The sequence below is a fragment of the Nyctereutes procyonoides genome, unplaced genomic scaffold (genome assembly GCF_905146905.1).
Source record: "Nyctereutes procyonoides isolate TBG_1078 unplaced genomic scaffold, NYPRO_anot_genome, whole genome shotgun sequence".
Lineage (NCBI taxonomy): Eukaryota > Metazoa > Chordata > Mammalia > Carnivora > Canidae > Nyctereutes > Nyctereutes procyonoides.
The window spans coordinates 18,263,026-18,286,616 of NW_026575128.1; the positions used below are offsets into that span (position 1 = coordinate 18,263,026).

A 23,591-nucleotide genomic window follows, 5' to 3' on the forward strand; every position below is an offset into this window, starting at 1 on the left:
CCCCAGAGCTGCGGAAGCCACAGCCAGGGTGGGGGAAAGCCCAAGAGGTCTTGCTTGGCAGAAGCTCTCGGAGGGTGGGGGGGTCACTAAGCGCCCGAAGAAGTATTTCCCGACAGAATGGCCCGAAGAGCACGGGACATAAGCAGACAGACGCAGCGCCCTGTGCCTCAAGACACCTGTTTATTGGGGACACAACTCTGCGACAGGGGTGACAAGAATTGTACCAAAAATAGCGACGTCTACAGGGGCCCCTGAAAGGGCTAGAAGGGTACAGTGCCCCCCACCCCCACCCATTGTACAAAAATAAACTCTGTCGCCTATGGACCAGCGAAGACCGGCAGAGCGCCTCCTCCCCGGGGCCCGGCCTGGGCAGCCCAGACCCCGTCCTCCGCTCCTCCCCCTGCCACTGCTAAGGCACTGTGACTCTCCCCTGGGCTGGGTGGGTGCCGCCCGCCCACCCTCCTACGCCCTCCACCCCTCACCTCTGCTCCGCGGGGGCGCGGCTGCGGGCCCCACGCTGCCCCCCGCTGGCTGCTCTACCCACTACCTCTAGGCCCCCCGCCCCCGCGGGGGAGCTCACTACGCTAACCGCCCCTAGTCGGGCTCCCTACCGCTCCTGGGCCCCCGGCAGCCCGGGGCCCTCCTCCCCCTCCTGCGGAGGACTGGGGGGGTCTCTGCGGACTGTGCGGGGGCGTAGGGTGGGGACGCATCCGCCGGGGGCGGTCGGCGGCCCCGAGCCCGGCGGCTGTGGTGCACTTGCAGGTGCAAGGCCATGAGCTCCGGGGCTCCGGTGGCGAAGGGGCAGAAGAGGCACCGGTGGAGGGCGCCCCCCGGCCCGGCCTCGCCCCCCGGCCCCGCCCGCAGGGACAGGTCCAGGGGTTCGGCCTCACCGCCTCGCCCGTTGCGCAGGGTCCTCCCGGGACTGGCGGGCTTCCGACGGGACCCGGGCGCCGCCGCGCTCGGGGGAGGCCGGGGGTGCGCGGCGCCCTCTGCCCAGGCGGCCGGCTGCGGGGCGGGCTTGGCCCCCGACGGCTGTGCCGAGCCCCGCGGGGAAGGGGGTGGCGGCTCCGGGGGGGGGCCGGGCCCGGCCCCGCTGCGCTGCTCCCGGTGGTGGCGCTGCAGGTGGTACTTGAGCGAGCCAGATTGGGTGCCCGCGTAGTCGCAGTGCGGACACTTGTAGGGGCGCTCGCCTGCGGGAAGGGGCGCCAGGGGTCAGGCGGGGCGCCAGCAAGGCCCTGCGTTCTGCTGCCCGCGCGGGGCCCCTCTGGGCCGGAGGAATCCGCGGCCCACCCCGTCCCCCCTTCGCCCCCCGCAGCCCGGAGGCTGCCCCCCTCACCTGTGTGCACTCGCAGGTGCACCTTAAGGTGATGTGCTGAGCGGAAAGACTTTCCACAGAAGGGGCAGTCCTTCCCCGTGGCTCCACGGCCGCCTTCGGGCCGAGTCCCTCCAGCTAACAGCCCGTTCTCTTCTGCAACACACAGGTAAGGGCACGTCAGAAAGGGCTTGGCCGCCACCCCCAGCCGCCCGCCCCTTGGGGATGGAGACAGCGGGGTGGAGGGAGCCTGGGGCGGGGTCTGGTGCTGTGCCCTCCAAAAGTGGCCTCCAGAGGTGTTTTTTTTTTTTTTTTTAAGAATTAAGAGGCAAGCCCTTTCTTACAAAGGAGGGGGCAGGAGCGGGGCGCGATGGGGCCTCCGCGGGCCCCTACGTACCCTGCGAGGCGGGCCTGGCCTGCGCCCCCGCGGCAGGTGCGGCGAGCCCCGGGCCCTCGGCGGGGCGCGCGTGCAGCGGAGCCAGCGGCCCCCCCGGCCTGCCGCGGGCCCAGGCCTCGTCCTCCGCCTCCACCACCTCCTCCTCGTCGTCCGGCTCCTCGGCGCGGGGCCGGCGAGACCGGGCCGGGAGGGCGGCGGGCGCGGGGCGGAAGCCGGCGAAGCCGCGGCCAGCCCCGGGCTCCGCGCCGTCCCCGTTGGGCCGGGCCTCCCCCGCCCGCAGGCTCAGGTAGCCCAGCAGGCTGGGCGGCTCCCGGCGCTCGGGTGCGGGGGGCGCGGGGGCGCGGGGGGCGCGGGCGCCAGCAGCAGCGCGGGGCCGAGCGGCTCGTAGGCCAGCAGGCCGAGGTCGGGGGGCTGCGGGGCGCGCGCCGCCGCGGAGGCGGACCCCACGGCGCGCAGCGGGCCCAGCTTGCTGGCGTGCACCTTCATGTGGTTCTTGAGGAACCAGGGCTCCTTGAAGCAGCGGCCGCACACGGGGCACGCGTGGTCGAAAGAGGCCTTGTGCTTGCGCATGTGGCCCTTGAGGAACCAGGACTGCGTGAAGCTCTGGCCGCACACTTGGCAGCGGAACTCCGGGGGCGCGGGGGGCTCCTCGCGGCGGCGGCGGCGGCGGCGGCGGGGTGGGGGCGTCGCGCTCGGGCTCGGGCTCACACGCGGACGCGGACGCGGGCGCCGGCCTGGGCTCGGGCGGCGGCGGCGGCGGGGGCGCCGCGGGGGCGGCCGCCAGGGGGCGCTCGGGGGCGCCGTGGGCCGTCAGGCTGTGGTGCAGCAGCTCCTCCTCCTGGCTGGCGCCGAAACTGCACAGGCCGCACTTCCAGGGCCGATGCAGGATGTGCAGGTGGCGTTCGCGCTCCGCCGCGGTACGAAACTTGCCTTTGCAGAAGGGGCACCGGAAGGCGGACGACGCGGGGGCCTGGGGCCGCGCCGGGCCCTCGGCGGCGGCGGCGGCGGCGGCGGGAGGGGCGGGCTGCACGCCGACCGCGCTCCGGGCCCTCCCCAGCCGGGCCTCGCGCAGCAGCGCGCGCTCCTCCAGCTCCAGCAGCAGGCGCGCGGCGGGGCTACGCGGGCGCTCAGGCTGGTGCGTGCGCAGGTGCGAGCGCAGGAGGGCGCGCTGCGCGGCGCGGTGGCCGCAGTGCGGGCACTGGAAGGCCTGGGCGCCCGGGTGCGCCCGCAGGTGCAGGGCCAGGATGGAGTTGAAACGGAAGCGCTTCCCGCACACCGGGCACGGGAAGCGCCTTTCGCCCGCGCGACTCTCCGACCAGCCCACGGCCCCCATCCCTGGAGACCCGGCGCTCACGCCCGGCCCGTTGGAGTAGCGCTGCAGATCCAGTTCGCCGTCGAAGGCCGGGGGCGAGGGCGCTAAGTGGCCGCCCGGGGCGCGGGGACGTGAGGCCTGCGGAGACAGATGCGAGGACAGGGGCTGCGGAAGGCAAGGGCGCGGGTGGCCGGCGGCCCCCGAGGGCCCCCGAGGGCCCGAATCCAGGACACCGCGCGCCCTTCCCACTGCCCTCGGGGGTGGGGGCGGGGGGAGTGGGATGTGGATGCGAGTGGAGCTGTCGGGGCCACAGACAGAACTTCTGAGAGAAGGAGGGAGGGAAGGGGTACAGTTGTAAGTACTTGCAGGTTCAGGCCACAGCTGCTTCACTCACCTCCATGGACCCCCTTCACATTCTTTGGTTCTGGGGAGTGCAGGGAAGAGGAGGAAGAAAAGCTGCTAGTGAAGGCAACAGGTGCTGAAGAGCTAGAGAGACACAGATTTGGAGGTAAAGATGAGCCTTGGTTTTCAGCAGTGGAAAGAGGCACCTCCACTCCCACACTCGTAGCACCCCATACTCCTGCAGCCTATTCCTCTGTTCCCCTTCCTTGCACCCCCGATGCAGGAGGGGACTGCTGCCTTCAAAATGTGTGCTCCCTCGTTTGCCCAGGCCACAGGCTCCCTGATAACCCAGATGTCTTGCCCCAAATTATTCATTTTAAGTGCCTAGTCCAAAACCACCACCACCATCACCACCATCACCACCACCACCACCCCCTGGTGGTAGAAACCGTCACAGGATGCCCCTCTCTCATTCAAGTTAGGCTATGTAGCTTGATGAGCAAATGGGGGTGGGCCTGCCATGCTCCCCAGTTATCCAAGTGAGACCAGTTGCTCTCAGACCCCCAACTGACCAGCCAGCCAAACATCCTCCCACACTCCACAGTCCTTCCTTCTGCCCTTATCCTGTCTTTCTGTCTTTTCCCCCTCGTCCTCCCTCCCTCCGCCTGGATTCCTGATCCATTCATTTCCATTCATTACAGAGACTCATTCATGCATGGGAGAGAAACACCTCCCAGCAGCAGAGAGTCTGGAGACAGACAGAGGGGGAGGGGCATGAAGGGGGAGAGCGCCAGAGGGAGAGGGAATGAAGAGAGAGTTGGGGGAGGAGTGGAAGTTAAGGGGCGCTGCTGGCCTGGGGAAGGGGTTAAAAACTGCAAATACCAGATAGGATTCATCCCCGTGTTTCAAACCTTGCAGCCTGCAGTTTGATGGGGCATCTCAGCCCCTTTGTCCAGGGCTGTTCCGAGGCAGGCTTTCCTCCTCTCTGCAGGGGAGAGGCTCCCTCACACAAGAGGAGGATTACACTGGCTCTGAGCTCAAGAGGCTGGAGTGAGGGACGGGGGGCGGGGCCGGGCCATCTGCACAGATAGGGGCTCAGCACACGCTCTGAGCAGGAAAGGGTTAAAATTCTCCAGGCTGAAATTCCCTGGGCCTGGGATGTGCAGAGCTCCAGTTCTGAGGAAGGAGAAGAGCACTGAGAAGATTGGGGGGGGGGGGCTCTCCTGATTCTAAGCTGCAGAGGTAAGCATTAGGACTTAGAAGCAACCCCAGAATTAACATTCATGGAAAGAGGCCTGGGGAGGATGCAGCAGAAGTCCACCAGCCTACCTTCCTGCTTACACACGGAATGGGATCTGGTCGAGCCTGGATGATTGTGGGCCTAACCTTTTTTTTTTTTTTTTTTTTTTTGCCTGAGATAGAAAGAATATTTGAGATATAAAGAACTTCCTTACAATAGGCATTGTGAACCTGAAATGGGTTACTGAGAAAGAAAAGGACTCAAGTATTACTTTGCTAAAGGATCTTCAACAGAAGAGAACTGGGCCAGGAGTCAGCCCTGCTTATCAGCAAAGAGAAAAGGCTCTGGAGGTCCAAGCTTCTTTAATTTTTCACATTTAATGAATGTGATAAGATTCCACGAAGGGCCAGGTACCTGTTACATGTGAAATCTGGGTTAAGGGAATTTTATTAACGGGAGGCTGATTGACAAAGTGTCCTCATTCAAGGGTCAGTAAACCACCTCCACCACCACGTTTAATATTTGTACGTCTGTAGCTCTGAATTAGGGCATCCACCGTCATCTTCTGGATCTTCCAAATAAACCCCTTCCCTGAGACCAAGAGCCCAGCTAGGCTCCGTGGGTAGTGTCATCAAAGGTGAATTAGAGTGGGACCGAGGAGTACGAGGCTATTGTGGGGCCAGTCTGACTATTAATAGCCCTGCAACCTTCAGTAAATCACTTGACCTCCAAGTTTACTCATCTGTAAAATAAGGAGGTTGGACTAATTTATATGGATGGTCCCTTCCCGCTTGAAAATGTGTGGTTCTGAGTCACGGGACTCTTCTGGACCCCAGAGAGAGGTTAAAAACCAATGGTCATCCCTTCAGTACCATGGAGAGTGCAGTGGGCTACCCCAGGAGCCACTGTGGCCACCTCGGTACCATAGAAAGGGCGAGCAGGAGCTAGAGGGGCCGCATTTGCCATTTTAGCGCCACAGATAAAGCTCGGAGAAAAGCTAGAGGATTTTTAAGAATTCCTATCTGGGAACCATTGGTGGGGGCCGGTGGGGGAGAAACCAGTGGTACCAGAGGGATTATTTTGGCCTTTTGGATGTCACTGAAAATAGATAAATGTAATAGAAAAAATAGATGTAACTAGAAGAATTTTAATTAGCTCTAAGGAGTGTCCTGACAGTTACAGTTTGTACATCCTGGAATGAGTTACTGAGGCATCGTATTTGGGTCCATCACATTCTGTTGCTCTCCTGGGGATTCCCGGAACATCCTGGTGTACAGCCAATCTGGTATATTCAGAGGAAGCAGATGGTGGGGGAGGAGGGGGGGGGAGGCTGGGAATACTGCATGGTCATAGCTGACTAACCTATGGGCACATACTCTGATTCTGAGAAGATTCTAGGGCCCCTGAAACTGCCTGTAGGACAGCAAACAAAATACCTCATAGGAGGCTGGACTGCATATAGGGAGCAAGTAGAGTAGGAACAGGGCAAAGCTTCCTCTCTCTAAACAAAACAAAAACAAAAGACCTGCTTTGCACATAGCATTTGCCAGGATGGAAAAAAAAAGTGATATATAAGGAGGCCTAAATTGAAGCTGAATTCCCAAGCAGGGAGAGTTTCCCTGGAGGAGGGTAAGCCTCAAATCAACAAAACCCACTTAGACACCTTCCCAGGCCCAGTCAAGACCTCCTGAATCATCTCCACACCAAAGGAGGCCCCAGGCACCAGATCCCATGAGGGGTTTTGTTTGGTTTGGGTTTTTTTTTTTTTTTTTTTAATAGGAGAGAACACTGACAGGGTCCTAGGTCTAAGAACCGCCTTGGAACCCACGACATGCATGTCCTGCCTGTGGGCAATAATCACAGCATTTTCTATAGTCAGGCCCTAAACACCATCCACGAGACTTGGCCAGACAGTAGCACTGACCTACTTTCCACCTCCACTGGGAATCAGGGGTTATCTGGCCATTATTTGGGTTCTATAAGGATACCAGGCCGGGGTTAGGGATCGGCAATCTTTCCAAAGAAACAGGCCAATTATTTTCATGTGCTGGGAAAGCTGGTGGGGAAGGGGATGTGGACCATCAAACCTTACAGCATTAGGGAGGGCTGGGAGGGTTGGTAAGAAGACTCGGAAACAAGGACACTACAGAGAAGCATCGCTGAGTGCAGGACCTCAAAAGATTGTCCCTCCAACCAGGGATTCAAAAGTTTTTAGGGGCAGAGTGTAAGGGACAGGGATTCAGGACTTCTGAGGCATACTTGTGACTAAGCCTCTGTCACTGGTCATTCCTAATACTTGATGTTCTTCCCTCTGTTGAGAGCCCCACACCTCTGAGGTCCGCTACCAATTATTATGAACAGTGCACAAGGGGAGGCAAGAAAGAAAGGGGGCTTCTTAGGTGGTCTGGAGTCAAGGCCACTTTTATCACAACCACATGCCAGTAGCTCCCTGTTAGGGTCTCCTCTCCACGGCCCTCTGAACCTCCCTGCTCGGAGAGTTCCTCTGAATTGACCCCAGGTCACAGCATGCCCATCTTTTACACGGAGTTCTTGGTTAAAGCCTCCTTCCCTTCATCCTCACTTTTCTGATTTGGGGGCATGGCACTTCAGTCATGGACTCCAAACATACAGCAAGGGAAGGAGAGGAAGGTACACCTGCTGCCCTACTGCCCCCTGCCCCCACCATAGTGAAGCTTATTCCCCAAGCATGTCCCAACTTGACCTCTCTTCTGAAAGTACCAGAGGACCCTGATTTGGGGGGAGGCGGCGAGGGGGCCGGCCCTAAGTCCCCTTAGCTGGAGCTGACCCTAGAAAGGTCAGAGTCTTAGCACCCATATGAGCCTCAGTCCTCAGATTAGGGGCTAGTGGGGGTGGTGGGGGGGCGAGGGGGGTGGGCAGGGCAGGAGAGCCTCTGGGAAAAACCTCCCTCCCAGAAGCAGGCTGGCAAGTAGGGCAGGACCTGTGATCCCGCACAGGGGATTGTTCCAGCAGCAGCCCCATTGCCCTCCCGGGGAGGAGAAGCCAGGAGGAGGATGGGGGGGCAGCGGTGGGAGGCTGGGAGGCCAGGGCTCGCTACCCCGGCCGGGAGAACAAAAGCGGAGTTGCAGCCGCCTCCGCCGCTGCCGCCGGCCGAGCTCTTTGTGACACTTTGTTTGGGACGCGGAGAGGGAAGCACCCCCCAGCCTCGCCCCTCCCCCACCCCGCTCCGGGAGAGTTCGGGTCCCTGCCCCCTCGCCCCGCAGCCCTACCTAAGCCGGGGGGCGCTGCTCCGCTCCGACTCCCGGCGCGGCCGCCCCGCACCCCCAGGCCCCCCGCGCCCTGCCCTCGCGCCCCTACAAAGCCGCCCGCGCCCCCCCGCCCGCCGCCCCGGCCCCGCCGCCCCGGCCCCCGCCCCCGCCCCCGCCCCAGGGGCCCCCCAGCGCCCCCCGCGCCAGCGGCCGCCGCCCCCACCCCGCCCCCCCGGGAGCTCCGGGCGAAGTTTGCTCGGGGCCGCGCCGGCGCCCCTCCCCCGCCCCCGCCCCCTGCACCTGCTCCGAGCCGGGCGCGCGGGCGGCCCCCCCTCCGCGGGGGGGCGGGGGTGGGGGCGGGGGCGGCGGGGGGGGCCGGCGCGGGGGGAGCGGCTACTCACGGGCCCCGGGCGGGCGGCGGCGGGCGGCGGCGGCGGCGGCGGCGGCGGCGGGCGGCGGGCCGGCGGCGCGGGCGTCAGCGTTACGTGGGGCCGGGGGAGATGCGCCGGGCCCCGGCCCCCCCGCCCCCGGCCCGGCCCCCGCCCCCTCCCCGGTCCCCCGCCCCCGGCCCTGGCCCGCATTGTGTGCGGCGGGAGGCGGCCCGGCCATTAGCATGCGGGGGGCGGCGCGGCGGGGCCGGGGCCGCGCGGGAGCGGGAGCGGGAGCGGGCGCGGGCGCGGGCGCGGGCGGGCGGGCGCGGGGCGCGGGGACCCCGGGAGGCGCGCGGGGCGGGCGCGGGGCGGGGGCCGGGGCGCCGCGGCGGGGCGGGGGTGCGACGCACGCTCGGCTCCCCGGGAGGCCGGCGGGGATGCCCAAAGGTCACGCCGTCCTTCCCGGGCCCCCGCGCCGCCCGCCGCCCGCCCCCCGCCCCCGCCCCCGCCCCCCGCCCGGACATACCAGGGACGGAGCTGGCTGGGCCGCGCCTTCTGCCCCGACATGCACGGACTCGGGAAGTTCTTCCTGGGGCTTTATCTCGCAGCCTCTCCCTTACAATTTCTGTCTCTCTTTTTGGGGAGGAGGAGGAGGGGCGATGATAAAGATAGTTAATGTCGGCCGTACAAGAAACATTATTAAAGTTACTCCCTGGTCCTTTCTGTTCTTGATAAACAGATCCGGCTCCTTCCTCTCCAGTTCTCCTCTCCATTCCCTAAGTCGCCCTGATGGCTCTTCAATACGACAAATATTTACTGATTGCTTCCTGCTTAGGCACCAGGCACCGTGCTTAGCACCGAGGGGGATGAGCAGAGACGAGGGGCTGGGGGCGCCGGGCCCTGGGCACAGTGCAACCCGGACGGGGCTCCGAATTCCTAGGCGGCGAGCTCAGACCCGATCCATACTGACGGAATGCCCGTTCACACATTTAGTCGGAGAGGATCCTCACAATAACACCCTGGAGGATAAGGCCTGCACTTCCAGGTACGGAAAATGAAGCCAAAGGGTCTCGCCACTGGCCTAGCAGCTCAGGGACCCGCAGAGCAAGCCCGGCATTTCACATGGTCGGGCCACTGCCACCAAAGGAAATTAATGCACATGCCGATTGAGCTGGGAGTAGACTCACAACTTCTCAGAATCCCTTTAAGTGTGATTCCCACTCCCCAGGAAAAAGGAAGGGACGCAGTGCTCCAGGGAGTGTTGGCCCAGCACCACTTGCTTCCCAGGACCCTGCCTGTCAGGACTAACCCCCAGGCGTCTTCTGGCCCAGTCTTCTTCTACCAACAGTAATAATAATAATGATATTAGCTACTAACAAGTATTGGGCACTTAAGTGCTAGGTGCCAGGCTGAGCTAGTTCACTGCATTTTCTCTTTTAATAGCAAAGCAACTAACTCCTTGAGTGTTGTATAGGCATCTGTATTGTTAACTTCCCTTGATAGATAAGGAGACAGAGAGATTAGGTAACTTGCCCAAGGTCATCCAAGGAGATCTGGGATTTGAACACAGCTCTGGTTTTGCTCCAGATCCCAGGCTCCACACCTTTCCTATTTTTGATCCATGGAGCATATATTCGGGCGCAGCTCAGCTTCTGAATAAGCCTCTGGTATACCGGCATCAGGCATATCTGTGTGAGCTCATCGCATCACCAATGGCTGTTAAGTGCCCACCGCGAATCAACAAGCCCTCACAGTCATGTTGTTAGGCCCCTTTTTATTACTCAGTCTGAACAAACCGAGGTGCAAACAGGTAGAATAATGTACCCAAAGTCACACAGCTGGGAAAGCAACAAAGCTGAGATTCTAGACCAGGTGGGCCTGACTGCAAGGCAACTTCTAGCTCTCAAAAATAGTCATTGCTGCGGTAGTGTCCTGCCCAGGACTGACCATTTGGGGACTATTTTCTAAATGTATCTAGCTGCAAATGAACACTGTAACACTAAAAACAAAAACAAAACCTGCCCCACTATAAACAGGGATCCCCATCTACTAAGTTAGCATCCAGTCCAGAGTAAACCCTTCAAGAAAGGAAAAAGAGAGGGGGAAACTGTCCAGAAAGTGAGAGACAGGAAGCCAGGGGAATTAAACCTTGCTTGGTCTTGAGACAACACTGCAAGTAGTAATGACAAGGGACCAATCCAGACAGTAATATGGGATTTCCCTGGGGAACAGCAGGTAGTTTGAGGAGGAAGCCAAAAAGGAGAACAACTAGATGGAAATAGGGGCAAACTGGGGCCCGTGGTGGTAGTGTCCGTGGGGATGGGGTGAGCCATCAGAAGACCCACAGATGGGCAGAAGGGGGACAGAGCAAGGCAGGGCTGTGCGCTTTGTGGAACGACCGGAGGCTGGTGCCTGCCCATGGCCGCTCCCTAGAACCTTAGGCCCTCGTGGGGACCTTTGCCCCACCCCACCCAGCCTTGACAGCCTGTCTCTGCCAGGACAATTTGTGGTCTGCTCTGAGCTACCGGACCCTGCCAGGAGCTCCAGGCCCTGTTGGGTCCCGTCCCTTTGGAGTAGCATCTTCAGACCAGGTAGGTCTGAGGCCCTGAGCCTCAACTCCCCAGATTTTGGAAGTGGACAAAGGGACAGCTGAAAGAGATGTTGCCGCACGTCCTATCTGCTGATAGGCGCCACGATGCATTTCTCCCAGCCTAGGAAGCACTGAACTCCAGTGGGCGAGGGAGCCATGGAGGAGAGAGCTGCTCAGCAGGAACAGGAGAGCTCCAGTCTTCGTCTGGAAAAGCTACAGCGCTGGGCACGGCACAGGCAAAATGGGCACCTCTTGGCGCTGGCGGTGAGGCCAGGCTGCCCTGCCTCAGGCTTTAGAATGTCCAACTGTAGCCCCAATTCAGTTGTATCCATGTTTAGGGAGCACCCACCGCATGCCTGAAGCTGTGCTAGTGTCTTGAGTGGGAGGAGGGTGGAGGAAACGTAGAATAATGAAGCAAGACCCTTAGTCTCCAATTAGATCCCATCATGTGGGGAAAACACATAGGTAAGTAACTAGGACACGAGGCAGAAACACTAAAGAATACCCCATTCCTTCACTCGCCCTTGGTTGCGTTCCACCCACCTGCATTCCTCCCACTTGCCGATCCCTGGATGCCCTTCACGTGCCCCGCGTGCGGCCTCCAGGTGAGCCAGCTGTGGCTGGCAGTGGCTGTGGTGCCACTTGCTGTCTCCGTGGCCTGCCTGAACTCTGCTTGTCACATGGCCACCGCACTGCCACTCGGGCCTGGGGCACTGGTAAGAGCCATCGCAAGGGAGGGTGGAAGGAGGGTCCTGGAGGCCCCTCCTCCCTGAGGCCAGAGCTCAACACTTGCTTTCCCCACCATTCAGGGTCTCCTCACTGGGATTGCTACCCTTGAGCTGCGCCGAGCACCTCGCCTCTGGAAGGTGAGAGGGCACCAGGATGCGGCACTGGTCTCCCAACACATACACACACACTCACGCACACCACTCAGGCCAGGAAGTGACTGAATGTTAACAAACCCTGAGCTCTCTGCCCCTGACCCACCTAACAGACTGAGGAGGTAACGCAAGAAAGTTAGAGGTCCGATGGCCCCGTTTAGAGATGGAAGAAGAGGAGTCGAGTTTTGTGTTGGGGCTCGGCTGCAGGTGGGGCTTGGGGCTCCCAGGAGTCTCCTAGGCCGGGCAAGGCTGAACTGGCTCACTGGCAGGTGCAGGCCATGATGATACTCAACATCTTCAGTCTGATCTTGGGCTTCATCGTGGTGGTGGTAGAGGTGATGAAGACAGCCTTGGGGCCTGCCCCAGCTGCCCTGTCCCAGGTACAGGTGAATGAAGGAAAAGGTGGGAGGAGGAGGTGAAGAGGGAACGGGGCAGGGGCAAACAGGTGCTGGCTTCCCTGTAGTATCCTCAGCCTGTCTATCTGCAGCTGGCGGGCTTGCTAGTGCTGGAGCTCAGTACTGAGGCCTTCACCCTAGGGGGAGTGCTGGTCTCCGCATACTCGCTCTTCCTGCTGAATCAGAGGAAGCCAGGATGCTGCAGGAGCCAGAGTCTGCACTACCGGGAGCTGCAGGAGGTACTGAGGGAAGGGAAGAAAGTACAGAGCAGTTAGCTGGCAAATGATTATTTTATTTATTTATTTATTTATTTATTTATTTATTTATTTATTTATTTATTTATTTTTTACTGGCTATCATGGTCAGTGGCACTGAAGGAAAAATAATGGGGCTAGTGGGGGGTAGAGAGCGGGTAGGGGTCGCAGCCTGCAACGGATTGGTTTTCTGGCTTTAGGCGTTTCCTCCGTAGTGGTGGGGAAGAGGGAACTGGGTATCTAAATGGGTGGGACTAGAAAGGCGGGAGACCATTAGGCAGCTGCCTAAGTATTGGAAGGACTGTGGGAACAAGGAAAAAGAAATGGAAGAAAAAGAGGAAGTTGTTTCTCTGGGATCCCTCCTTTCTCACCCCTACAGTTTGCTCCCCTCCCAACCGTCTGGTTTGTAGGATCTCCCTGAGTTGGAGGAAGTTGCCGGTCCGGAGGACGGTCCCACCGTGGCTAGCACAACAAACGCAACAAGCGGGTGAGCTGGCCCGGAGGCCGGCGGTCGGGCTCGGCTGCCCCGCGGGAGCCCAGCGTCCTCCGACCCTCCTGCCCCGACTGCACACCGACTGCACTCCGCGGGGCCGGCTGGGGTCCCCTGGACCCGCCTGAAGTCCAGGCAGAGCCTTCAGGTTCCGTGCGCCTAGGCCCCGCTCTTGCCGTCCCCGCCAGGGATGCCGCACCCGGGGCAGGGTCTCCGCAGGGTGTCCTCCGGCGTCCCCCCACTGCCCCGAAAGGCTCCCCGCCTGCAGGGCGTCCTTCACGCAGGCTGCACCTCCGTGCCCCCTTCCACCCCTGCCCGCCCCGCCCATCGCCTCCCCTCGCAGCGTCGCGCCCGCCTCATCCCTCCCACCTCTCTTCTGTCCGCCTCTCGCTATCCCACCCACCGCAAGCCCGGGGGAATCGAGTCCCTGGGTGCTTTAGTTTGCCCCCTTCGATCCGGTTCCTCGCTCCTCTCGCGAAGACTACAAGTCCCAGGATGCCACGCGCCGCCCCGGGGCCTGCCGGGAAATAAAGAGCCTCCCCTCCGGGAAGGGGGCGCTGTGTGTCCGCGGCGCGACGCGAGGCGCTCTGGTCTGGGCCTAGCCGAGTCTCCGCGGACGCGACCACTGGCCCCGCGTGCGGGGGGGCGCCCGGCGGGGTGTCGTGTGCGGGGGCGCCGCCGCCCTCCCTCCGGCCGCCTCGGGGCCCGCGGGCTGGGGACGGGCCCTCCGCGGAGCCGGGTTCCCCCCGCGCGCGGAGCCCGGATGCGAAGTCCTGAGACTCGGAGCGCGCGCGAGAAAGGGCTCGGGGCTGATGAGTCAGGAGCCCGGGGCCCGCCCTCCCTGCGTCCCTCCCTCCGCGGCGCCCGCGGGCTGGGCGGGCACGGGCGCCCCGAGCTGCGGCTTCCCCGCCTCTCGCGAGCCCGCGCCGCCGCCGCCCTTCCTCTCCGCGGCGGGAGGCGCACTGCGCAGGCGCGGCCTCGCGCGGCCCCGCGACCTTTGACCCCGGCCGCCGTCGGGTCCGGAAGCGCAGCCCCCGCTGCGTGGGACCTTTGCACGTGTGCAAAGCCGGCGCTCGACGGGGGCCGCGGCTGGAACCCTGAGAGAACTCACCCCGGAGGCGAGCGCCCCGCACGCATTATCGCCCCCACGTCAGGAGGCCGCCGTCCCCAGATCGCGGCGCCCGCAGCGCTGAGGCGAGAGCGCGGCCTGGCTGCCCGGCCCCGACATTGTGGGGCGCCCGCAGCGGCGCGGCCGGGACACCTGGGAGAGGGCCCGCGCCCCGTGACAAGGTCGTGCGAGCACCAGTGGGTGGAGACAGCCCGGGATTAGGCTCTTGAGTGGAGAGAGCCGGAAGCGGGCCACCCCCTTCCCTCCTCCCGGGCCGGGCGCCGCGGAGCCCCCGTGCACGGGGCGCGGGAGTCGGAAGACGGTGGCGGAGGAGGAACGGGGTGACGAGCCCGCCCGGCGGCCTGTCTCGCAGACACGCGCGGCAGCTCATAGCGGGCTCCTCAGAGGCCCGGGCTGCATCCTAGCGCTGGCAGCAGGTCAGTGCCCCGCAGAGGACTCGGTCGGTCACGTTAGTCCAGGCCGTGCTTTTGTAGCAGGCCCCAAGCCTTTTTTTGTTTTTTTGTTTTGTTTTTTTTCCCCTAAGCAAGCTCTGTGGCCAGCGTGGGGCTCGAACACACACGTCGGGGATTCCAAGTCGCGCGCCGGGGCCCCAGACAACGCCCACGTCGCGCGTCCCACTGCGCGTCCGCAGAAGCCCGGCCGGGCGCTCTGCTACCTGAGGCGCCTGCGGCTTGGAGCCCCCACCCGCGGGCGTGCGTGAGGTGAGCCTGCGTGGTTCCCGCGCTCGAACACTTCTGCCTCCTCAGGACGGCCCCCTGCGTCGGCCAGGGCGCGACCTCCAGCCACACCCAACCGCGAGGCAGCCATTTCAAACGCCTGGTAGAAGGGGAGCACAATCATTTCCTTTAAAAAAAAAAAAAATGTTAATCATTCCTGGTGATTCTTGAACAGCTCAACCCTTGGACCTCTCCTCTGCTCCCACCCATATCTACTTCTTCGGTTCTGTTCCCTAAACGGCAAAATGGAATTCCCACTAGAAACGTTGCCCTGAAAAAAAAAAATAATAATAGTAAGACTGAGAGGAAATTTGAGATTCTGGTTTTGTTGTGTAGGTTTGCGCAGGTCGACCTCTCTGAAGTGCTTCTCGCGTGCGTGGAGATTATAATCCTAGTATTTATCCTCTCTACCTTCCCGGAGCATCGGGGCTAACATAGAATCACACACGGGAAAATGGTTCGAAAGGATAAGGCAACTTCAAAGGTTGAAAATAAATTGCCGATAGGGATGAGGAGTAGTGAAAATGAGTGAGACAGATTGCGGATGATGTAACAGGAATTGGTGGGAACTGTGGCGAACTAGAGCGCCCACGGTCTGCTTCAAGATTTTACCCCCACTCGGCTCCACCCAGTTACTGCCACGTGGGCCTGTGGGCCTGGTGTTGGCATAGTTCCAGTTTTCCTAGAAAAGCCAGAAATTCTGACTAGTTATTTATTTCTGTTTAAAAGATTTTATTCAAAAAAAAAAAAAAATGATTTACCGAGAGACAAAGAGCATGAGCCCAGGGAGTGAGGGGGATGGTCAGAGGAAGAGGGGGAAGCAGACTCCTCACTGAGCAGGAAGCCCGATGCAGCTTGGGCCCAGGACCCAGAGACCATGATCTGAGCTGAAGTCAGACACCTAATGGACTGAGCCAGCCAGGCACCCCAGAAATTCTGACTTTTTAAATGTGAATTCTTCTGATTTTAAAATGTTGAGAATAAATTTTTCTTAAACTGAGGGGCAGGGTCAGCCTGTTGTTCTTCAATTGTAGGCTCTTCCTTATTCAAGCTGATGATAGGAATTCTTACGTTTTGGGTGTACAATGCTTTTTGGAGGCCTCTCCCGAAGTTCAGGTCTTGGAGAGGTTTAATGTTACCTTCTTAACCTTTTTTTTTATTTTTACTTTTTAAAAAAAAATATTTATTTATTCATGAGATACACAGAGAGAGGGAAAGAGAGGCAGAGACACAGGCAGAGGGAGAAGCAGGCTGCATGCAGGAAGCTTGACGTGGGACCTGATCCCAGGACTCCAGGATCACGTCCTGGGCTGATGGCAGGTGCTAAACCCAGGGATCCCCTTAACCTTCTTTTAAATCAGTATCTGTCTATGGCATTGATCCTCGGGGAGAGGACATTTTGCCCACTAGGGGTTACTTGGCAATGTCTAGAGATACTTCCGGTTGTAAGGAGTGGGTGTTGGGAGTGAGGGGTGGTGGGGCTAGGGTTTATAATGCAAGGAGCATTAGATGATTCGACAAGTCAGAAGACCAGAGATTTAAGGCCCAGTGCTTGCTACCAGTGCCCACACCCCGGGCACCGTCCTCTCCCAGCCGAGAGACGTTATCTGAGGTCCTGTGATCCCCATTGTCCCCCCACCCACTGCCTCTGCCCGAAGTCCCTGGCAGCCCCAGGAAAGCCTTCTGCCCCGGGCAGTGCTTCCCAGCCAGCATCCTGCTGACCCTTTTGTCAGCTCAGCAGCCTCGGTGGAAGTCACTCCCGTTTCACTTGAATTACCGCCCTATCAGAATGCCACAGAAAGAAGCGGCTGTGACAAGGTTCCTGTGGCCTTGGCTTTCCAAGGCCTCCACCCCTGCCCGTGCCTTGCCTGGAGAAATACCGATTCAGGTGTGACTTCACATGCAGCTGGGTTCGCTGGTGGCTGGGAAATCGCCTTGGTGGTGAATTTTGCCCTCCTTTCTTTGCAGTGCAGGCCTTTATTCTGGCCTTGGATACGTGATTACAGACCCCGGCCAGGGGTCTCCCATGAAAGACCTGCTCTTACACAGGGCTGGGGGCGGGCCTGGGCTGTGTCCTCTGCTGCCACCTCGTGGCCCCCGGGCTGCCCAGGTCGTGATCTCGCCCAGGCGTCCCCACAGGGTCCCCGTGAACAGTCTTCGCAGCCTGGGCCCTCCGTGAGGCCTCCCCTGCAGGGGGTCCCCCAGGGCGTCACCCTGGGACCCTGGCGAGCCTGCAGCTGCTGGGCAGAGGCCCTGGAGGCAGTGACCCCGGCTGCCGGCGGAACTGGAGCTCACCTTGCCCGCCTGGCCTGGGTGTGCCCTCCCCCGGGGCTGGGGCGCCCTACTCTTGGGGAAAAGAGGCTACCTTGGTGGCCTTCTGGATTTCTTTTTCTCGCCAGGCCCATCTTGTGTTGCTCTGAGTCCACGGCCTTCACCTTGGCTTGCCCAGCCCATGCTTCCTCAACATAGTATTTGTCTTTTGTTTTTGTTTCTTTTTAAGGATTTTATTCATTTATTTGAGAGAGAGAGACAGAGCTCAAACGTCGGGGAGGGGCAGAGGGAGAGGCAGACTCCGCGCTGAGCAGGGAGCCCGACCCTGGGCTCCATCCCAGGCCCCCCAGATCATGACCTGAGCCCAGGTCAGATGCTTAAGGGCTTGAGCCACTCAGGCGCCCTCAAGTTCAGGATTCAATTGATGGCTTGAGCAGGACTGTAGCAGTGTGGTCGCAGGGAGGCAATGTTTCTTATAAACATGACAGGGTCTGCGCACTGTACTGATCAGATGTCCCTCCCCAGGGTCCAGGGACTCTGGACTACTGGTGACCGAGTAGTGACTCCACAAGAGGGAAAAGCAGAAAGCATTTTTAGTTGGTGCTAATTTTTTATTCATTATAATACTGTGTTAAAACCTTCCAGTTGGGACGCCTAGGTGGCTCAGTGGTTGGACATCACTTTTTTTAAGAGATTTTATTTATTTTTTCATGAGAGACATAGAGGGACAGAGACACAGGCAGAGGGAGAGGCACACTCCATGTAGGGAGCCCAATGCGGGATTTGATCCGGGGTCTCCAGGATCACGCCCTGGGCCGGAGGCAGATGTGCAACCCCTGAGCCACCTGGGCATCCCATAAACTCTTTAAAAAAAAAAAAAAAAAAACACCTTCCGGTTGCCAAAGCAAATTTGTAAAACTGTCCCTCGGTTGTTGTCTCCTCCCATATACTTTCCATATGCTCACCTTTTATAGAAAGCCCTCATTATACCACAACCCCATTAATAGGGGTAAATGTGTAAAAATTCAGGGTGGGGGGCTCCTGGGGTGGGGGCCTCTTTCAGCAGGAGTTATGATCTCCAGGTCCTGGGATCAAGCCCAAGTGGGGCTCTCTGCTCAGCAGAGAGTCGGCTTCTCTCCCCCTCCCCTTGCTCATGCTCTCCCTTCCTCTCTCAAATAAATAAATAAAATCTTTTTTAAAAATTTCAAGGGGAAGAATCTCCTTGCATAATTTCCTAGGGCCTCAGACTGTGGATAGCGTCCTACTGAGCCTGTGTGTAGTGCTTCTCTTTAAAAGTGAGATGCTACTTACTTAATGGGAGTTGTCTTCTGTTTCTTTTGTTTTTCCTTCTTTGTATATATTTTTTCCGCCTTATTTATATTTTAGATTAATTCTACTTATCATCTGAATCTTTATTTTTATCAGAAACTTTTCCTATGTTCTCTCCAAAGTAATGAGTTGTCTTTGTTGATTCTTGGGTGTTTTTTCCTTGCCTTTATAAAGTTTTCTTGTTTTATTTATTTTTTTTAAAGACTTTACTTATTTATTCCTGAGAGAGACACAGAGAGAGAAGCAGGCTCCATGCAGGGAGCCCAGTGTGGGACTTGATCCCGGATCTTCCAGGATCATGCCCTGGGCCAAAGGCAGTGCTAAACCGCTGAGCCACCCAGGCTGCCCAGTTTTCTTGTTTTAAATGTTTTTCCCCAAATCCAAGTCCCCAAGATAATTTAATTTGTTTTGCTTCTCTATAATTATTTGTTCCCTTTATGTATGAAGAAAATGCTAGACACTCACACTTAAGCTTTAGATAAAGCTAGAGGACTCAAAGTCATGGCCTAGGAGAAACAGGATTGATGTCTTTATAAATCTCAAAGTTAGGGCAACCCCGGTGGCGTAGCGGTTTAGCGCCGCCTGCAGCCCAGGGTGTGATCCTGGAGACCTTGGATCGAGTCCCACGTCAGGCTCTCTATATGGTGCCTGTTTCTCCCTCTGCCTGTGTCTCTGCCTGTCTCTCTGTCTCTATGAATAAATAAATAAAATCTTTAAAAAATATATATGTATATATAAATCTCAAAGATAGTTATGATGAAGCTGAGAAGCAAAGCTGGGTCCAGTGGTTACTTGTTACAGAGAGGCCAATTTTAGATCAAAAAAGAGAAAAACCTGAAAACTTTTCAAAAGAATGAGCTGCTTTGAACTTGGCTCTCAACCTCTGGATATGTTAGAGGTGTTCTGTGCTAATACTCTCACTGATAGGTCGTTGAAGCAACTATTTAAACATCGGCTGAATGTTCGGAACAGATGACTTTTAATTTCTTTTCCAACAATAGGATTTGGCTTTTCAGCATGGGTGTTTTTTTTTTTTTTTTTATGATAGTCACACACACAGAGAGAGAGAGAGAGGCAGAGACACAGGCAGAGGGAGAAGCAGGCTCCATGCACCGGGAGACCGACGTGGGATTCGATCCCGGGTCTCCAGGACCACGCCCTGGGCCAAAGGCAGGCGCCAAACCGCTGCGCCACCCAGGGATCCCTCAGCATGGGTGTTTTAATTGACATCCATACTCTCATCAGAATGACTGGCTCTGGGCATAATTGTAAAGTAAGGTGTCAAGTATTCGTCTAGTCCCTAGAACAGAGTTTATCAACCATGGTCCTACTGACTTTTGGGCCAGATAACTCTTTGTTGTGAAAGGCTGTCCCTGGGAATGCAGAATACTTCCCAGCAGCCCTGACCTCTAACCACTAGATACCAGTAGCACTCCTCCCACAAGTCATGACCATCAAAAATGTTTCAGGCTTTGCCAAATGTCCCCTCCTCCTTAAAAACCACTCCCTCAGAGAGATACGATATGAGGGATTTCAAGAACTTAAGTCTAACTTCACCAACATTCTTATACTGAAAAGGAGGAGACCTACAAAGACCAACAAGAACCATATCACACATCCCAAGCCTGAAATCCTACCCCCGTCGTCTGCCTCTTATTCCCCTTTCTGAATTTTTTGTTCCTTTATTAAATTTTTTCTCTCTCTCTTTTTTCACCCAAATTTTCTATCTTAACCAGTACTTCTACTTGGCCACACAAGCTGAAAGCTAAGCTCGATGCCCTCATTTCCTGTAGCCAAATGCTCATTTTCTAGAGATTCTCCTGTTCCTGAATCAGTTCTGTCCACCACCACTGCCCCACGTCAGGCCCTCACCGCCCTTCACCCAGACCACGGGAAGAGCCTCCTTACAGGTGTCTGTGCCTCCACGCTTGCTCTTCTCAGATAAGTCTTGCTTGTAGCCACATAAATGTGACCACATGGCTTGCCTGCTGAAAAGCCCTTCAGTCACCCCGGTCATCTACAAGATCAGGTCCAAGTTTTTTAAAACGGCTCAATGCCTCCCGTGGCCTGGCCTTTGCCTGCCTTTCCAGGGCCATCTCCCACATCCTCTCCATTCTTCAATGAGAGCAATCTGAGAAGATGCCATTGGGTGCAGCCTAAACATTAAAAAAAAAAAAAAGTCCTGATAAATGTATATGATAGACCCTTCCACCCCATCTTTGCACTTCACGCTCTCCCTCTTTATTGTCTTTCTAATTAGCCCAAGGATGATGATGTGATGATAATGATGACAACAAGGAGGACAACGATGACAGCATTGGCTCAGTGATAGGCAGCATCGGGGCGGAGGGGGGTCACTGCTGTTTGTGGCATCCACTACTTAAAAATTAAAACAAAACACTAGTAGGAAAAAAAAAACACTAGTAGGGGGGCACCTGCCTAGCTCAGTTGGAAAAGTGTGCAACTCTTGATCCCAGGGTTGATTTCAAACCCCATGGTGGGTGTTTAGATTACTTAAATAAATTAAAAAAAAAAAAAAACACTAGTAGGAAGTGAAAGCCATATCATGAAAAAATAACTAAGTCAAAACATCTTGCTTTAGCACATATATTTCTTTCTTCTGTGCATTATTCAAGCTGTTGTTTCTATTCTCGGCTCTACACCAGCGCTTCACAACTGCTACTGATCCTTCGGGACTCAGCTGAATCCTAACCTACTTTGGGAAGCTTCCCTGACCTCTCCCACCACCACCCAGACTATAATTCTTCAATACTCCCTTAGCGCACTATACACATTGTTCTAGACTTCCAACATTTTATTGTGAAGGGGATCAGGATGGGCCACCCCAAAATATGCCACATCAGCATAAGGATTGTTTTGAGCTAAAGGCAAATAAGCAGAAAACTCAGAACTCTCTGCCTTCCCCCATCTTCCTAAAAGTAGGACAAAAAGCTCTGTTCGGGAAGATATTCTCCTCCAGCAAGACAAGGAAAAACAGCCATTCTCGTGGCAGCCAGCCAGCACCCTGATGGGTCCTGCACAAACAAACCTTACTGAGATAACCGTTCTCTTCCAACAATTTTCCTCATATATTTCCTTTACTACAACTTACATGCCCTAGAAACCCAAACCCCTTTCTCCTTGATCTTGTCACTTCTCCGTAATTTCTCACTCTTTATTAGAATGGCATATAATGCCCTGAATCTAATCTCCTCTTTGGGTCTCTGTTTCTTCTCTATGAAGGCTCTCTGTGCACATAAAAATTAAAATATTAACATCAAAATTTGTATGCCTTTTCTCCTGTTAATTTGACTCCTGTCAACTTAATTTGCAAGCTTCAGCTACTAAGCCTACGAAGACAGAGAAAAGTTTTATTTTTCTTTCCCTACAAGTGAAATGATCATTTATGTGTCCACCTTTGAAGCAAGAACTATGTTTTACAATTCTTCACAGCCCCAGACTTAGCCAAGTGAATGACGTAGAGGAGACATTCAATGTTTACCGAACAAATGAATAAATAGACTGAGTCAGAAGGAACCTTAAACCATTCCACTCAACATACAGCCTCCTGTGCGGTATTCTGACTTCTTCAGTCGGTAAAACATTAACAATGAGCGTGCCACTGGAGGAAATCATTCAAATGTGGCAGCTGGTGCCACAGCGAATTCATGATCTCAAACTGGAACGAGGTCTGGAGGCTGCACCATAATGCGGCTACTGGCAGCTCTCAGCTTCCACAGCTGCTACTTCCAGTTTTTCACCTTGTTTGGTAACCGTAGTTACTGCAAAGTGCATCTGGAAGAATAAACAAATGATGAAAGGGGGAGGAAGAAAGGAGGGAAGAGATAGGGCCTCTAATAGGAAGAGTAATAAGGTGAGACCTGGTCTATCATAAAGATAAAAAATTAAAACAGTGTGGTGTTGGCACCAGAATAGAATGGAACAAAATAGAATAAAAAATAGAACTCAGGGAGGCATGTCTGGCTGGCTTGGTTTAGCGTGAGATTCTTGATCTTAGTCTTGAGTTCAAGCCCCATTTTGGATGTAGAATTTACGCTAAAAAAAAAAAGTTTTTTGTTCTTAGATTTTATTTATTCATGAGAGACACAAAGACACAGGCAGGGGGAGAAGCAGGCTTCCTGCAGGGAGCCCGATGCAGGACTCGATCCCGGGACCCCAGGATCACGCCCTGAGCCAAAGGCAGACACTCAACCTCTGAGCCACCCAGGCATCTCTAAATTTGTTTTTTTTTTTTTTTTTTTTTTTTGAAGATAGGGCACCTAGGCAACTCAGTTGGTTAAGCATCTGCCTTTGTCTCAGGTCATGATCTCAGGGTCCTGGGATGGAGCCCTGTGTCAGGCTCCAGGCTCAGAGGGGGTCTGCTTCTCCCTCCTTTCCCCCAACCTCCCCCCCACCATGTGCACACTTACTCTCTCTCTCAAATAAATAAATATATTAAAAAGAAAACAAATGAAAAGTTAAAGGAGGATGACAGAAAGTGACATATTGCTAAAAGATTGTTAGTATTAATATTGAAAAGAATAAAACATCAATAAAGATAAAACAGCCAATTTACCAATAAAGAAATTGAAATGGCCGATAAATCTATGAAAGATGATTTATATTTACAGTAATTAATTCAATGAGATTTAAAACGATAAGATTCCATTTTGTACCAATCACATTATTAACATCATTAAGCGCATAAAACCCAGTGTTGATAAATATAAAGAAATAGGCACTTTCCAACACCTGGTAGGGCTGTTGATTGGTACAACTGGAACAGAAGGCAATTTAACACGTTTTATCTATATATTAAGAATTGCCTACCCTTGGCCAAGCAATTCTGCTTCAGAGGTTTTCTCAGCCACACTCTTGGACACATGTAGGGAATTACCTATTGAAATGTTCACTACAGGGATTCCCGGTGGCTCAGGGGTTCAGCGCTGCCTTCAGCCCAGGGTGTGATCCTGGAGTCCCAGGATCGAGTCCCACGTCGGGCTCCCTGCAGGGAGCCTGCTTCTCCCTCTGCCTGTGTCTCTGCCTCTCTCTGTGTCTCTCATGAATAAATAAATAAAATCTTAAAAAAAAAAGCACGTTGCATCCAATTACAAAATAGGCAAAAGACTTGGATAGACTTTTCTCCAGAGGATTTACAAGTGGCCAGTAAGCACATGAAAAGGATGTTGAGCACCATCAGTCATTAGGAAAATGCAATTCAAGCCCACAGTAGGATGCCACTTCACCACTTCCCACCTACCTATAAAACAATACACGGAAAGCAGCAAGTGTTGGCAAGGATATGAGGGAATTGGAACTCTCAAGTACTGCTGGT

General features: G+C 56.2%; 2 protein-coding genes across 3 annotated transcripts; one reads left to right on the plus strand and one right to left on the minus strand.

Moving 5' to 3' along the window:
* Window positions 1-157: 157 nt before the first annotated feature.
* ZNF219 (zinc finger protein 219) lies at window positions 158-11,949 on the minus strand. The gene is given in 8 exon segments (XM_055341877.1): window positions 158-663; window positions 666-1,190; window positions 1,337-1,468; window positions 1,710-2,049; window positions 2,052-2,360; window positions 2,362-3,159; window positions 3,416-3,507; window positions 11,779-11,949. Coding segments are annotated over 7 exon segments (2,166 nt in total). The 5' UTR covers window positions 3,422-3,507; window positions 11,779-11,949; the 3' UTR covers window positions 158-607.
* Window positions 8,749-13,174, plus strand: TMEM253 (transmembrane protein 253). Of its 2 annotated transcripts, XM_055341878.1 has the most exons (8): window positions 8,749-9,246; window positions 10,700-10,792; window positions 10,912-11,055; window positions 11,397-11,507; window positions 11,601-11,657; window positions 11,942-12,058; window positions 12,160-12,306; window positions 12,732-13,174. In XM_055341878.1, the coding sequence occupies exons 3-8, from the start codon at window positions 10,948-10,950 to the stop codon at window positions 12,810-12,812; spliced, it is 621 nt and encodes a 206-aa protein (XP_055197853.1). In that variant the 5' UTR covers window positions 8,749-9,246; window positions 10,700-10,792; window positions 10,912-10,947; the 3' UTR covers window positions 12,813-13,174. The 2 variants fall into 2 exon arrangements, with proteins under 2 accessions (XP_055197853.1, XP_055197855.1); XM_055341880.1 differs by lacking the exon at window positions 8,749-9,246 and having other exon boundaries at window positions 9,784-11,055; window positions 11,942-12,052.
* The last annotated feature ends 10,417 nt before the right edge of the window (window positions 13,175-23,591 follow it).

Bases quoted from the DNA above. Each gene is read 5' to 3' on its own strand.
- TMEM253 (XM_055341878.1), top strand. From the start codon at position 10,948: ATGGAGGAGAGAGCTGCTCAGCAGGAACAGGAGAGCTCCAGTCTTCGT. The intron at 11,056-11,396 runs GTGAGGCCAGGC...TGCGGCCTCCAG, and splicing joins GGCACCTCTTGGCGCTGGCG to GTGAGCCAGCTGTGGCTGGC. The intron at 11,508-11,600 runs GTAAGAGCCATC...CCCACCATTCAG, and splicing joins CACTCGGGCCTGGGGCACTG to GGTCTCCTCACTGGGATTGC.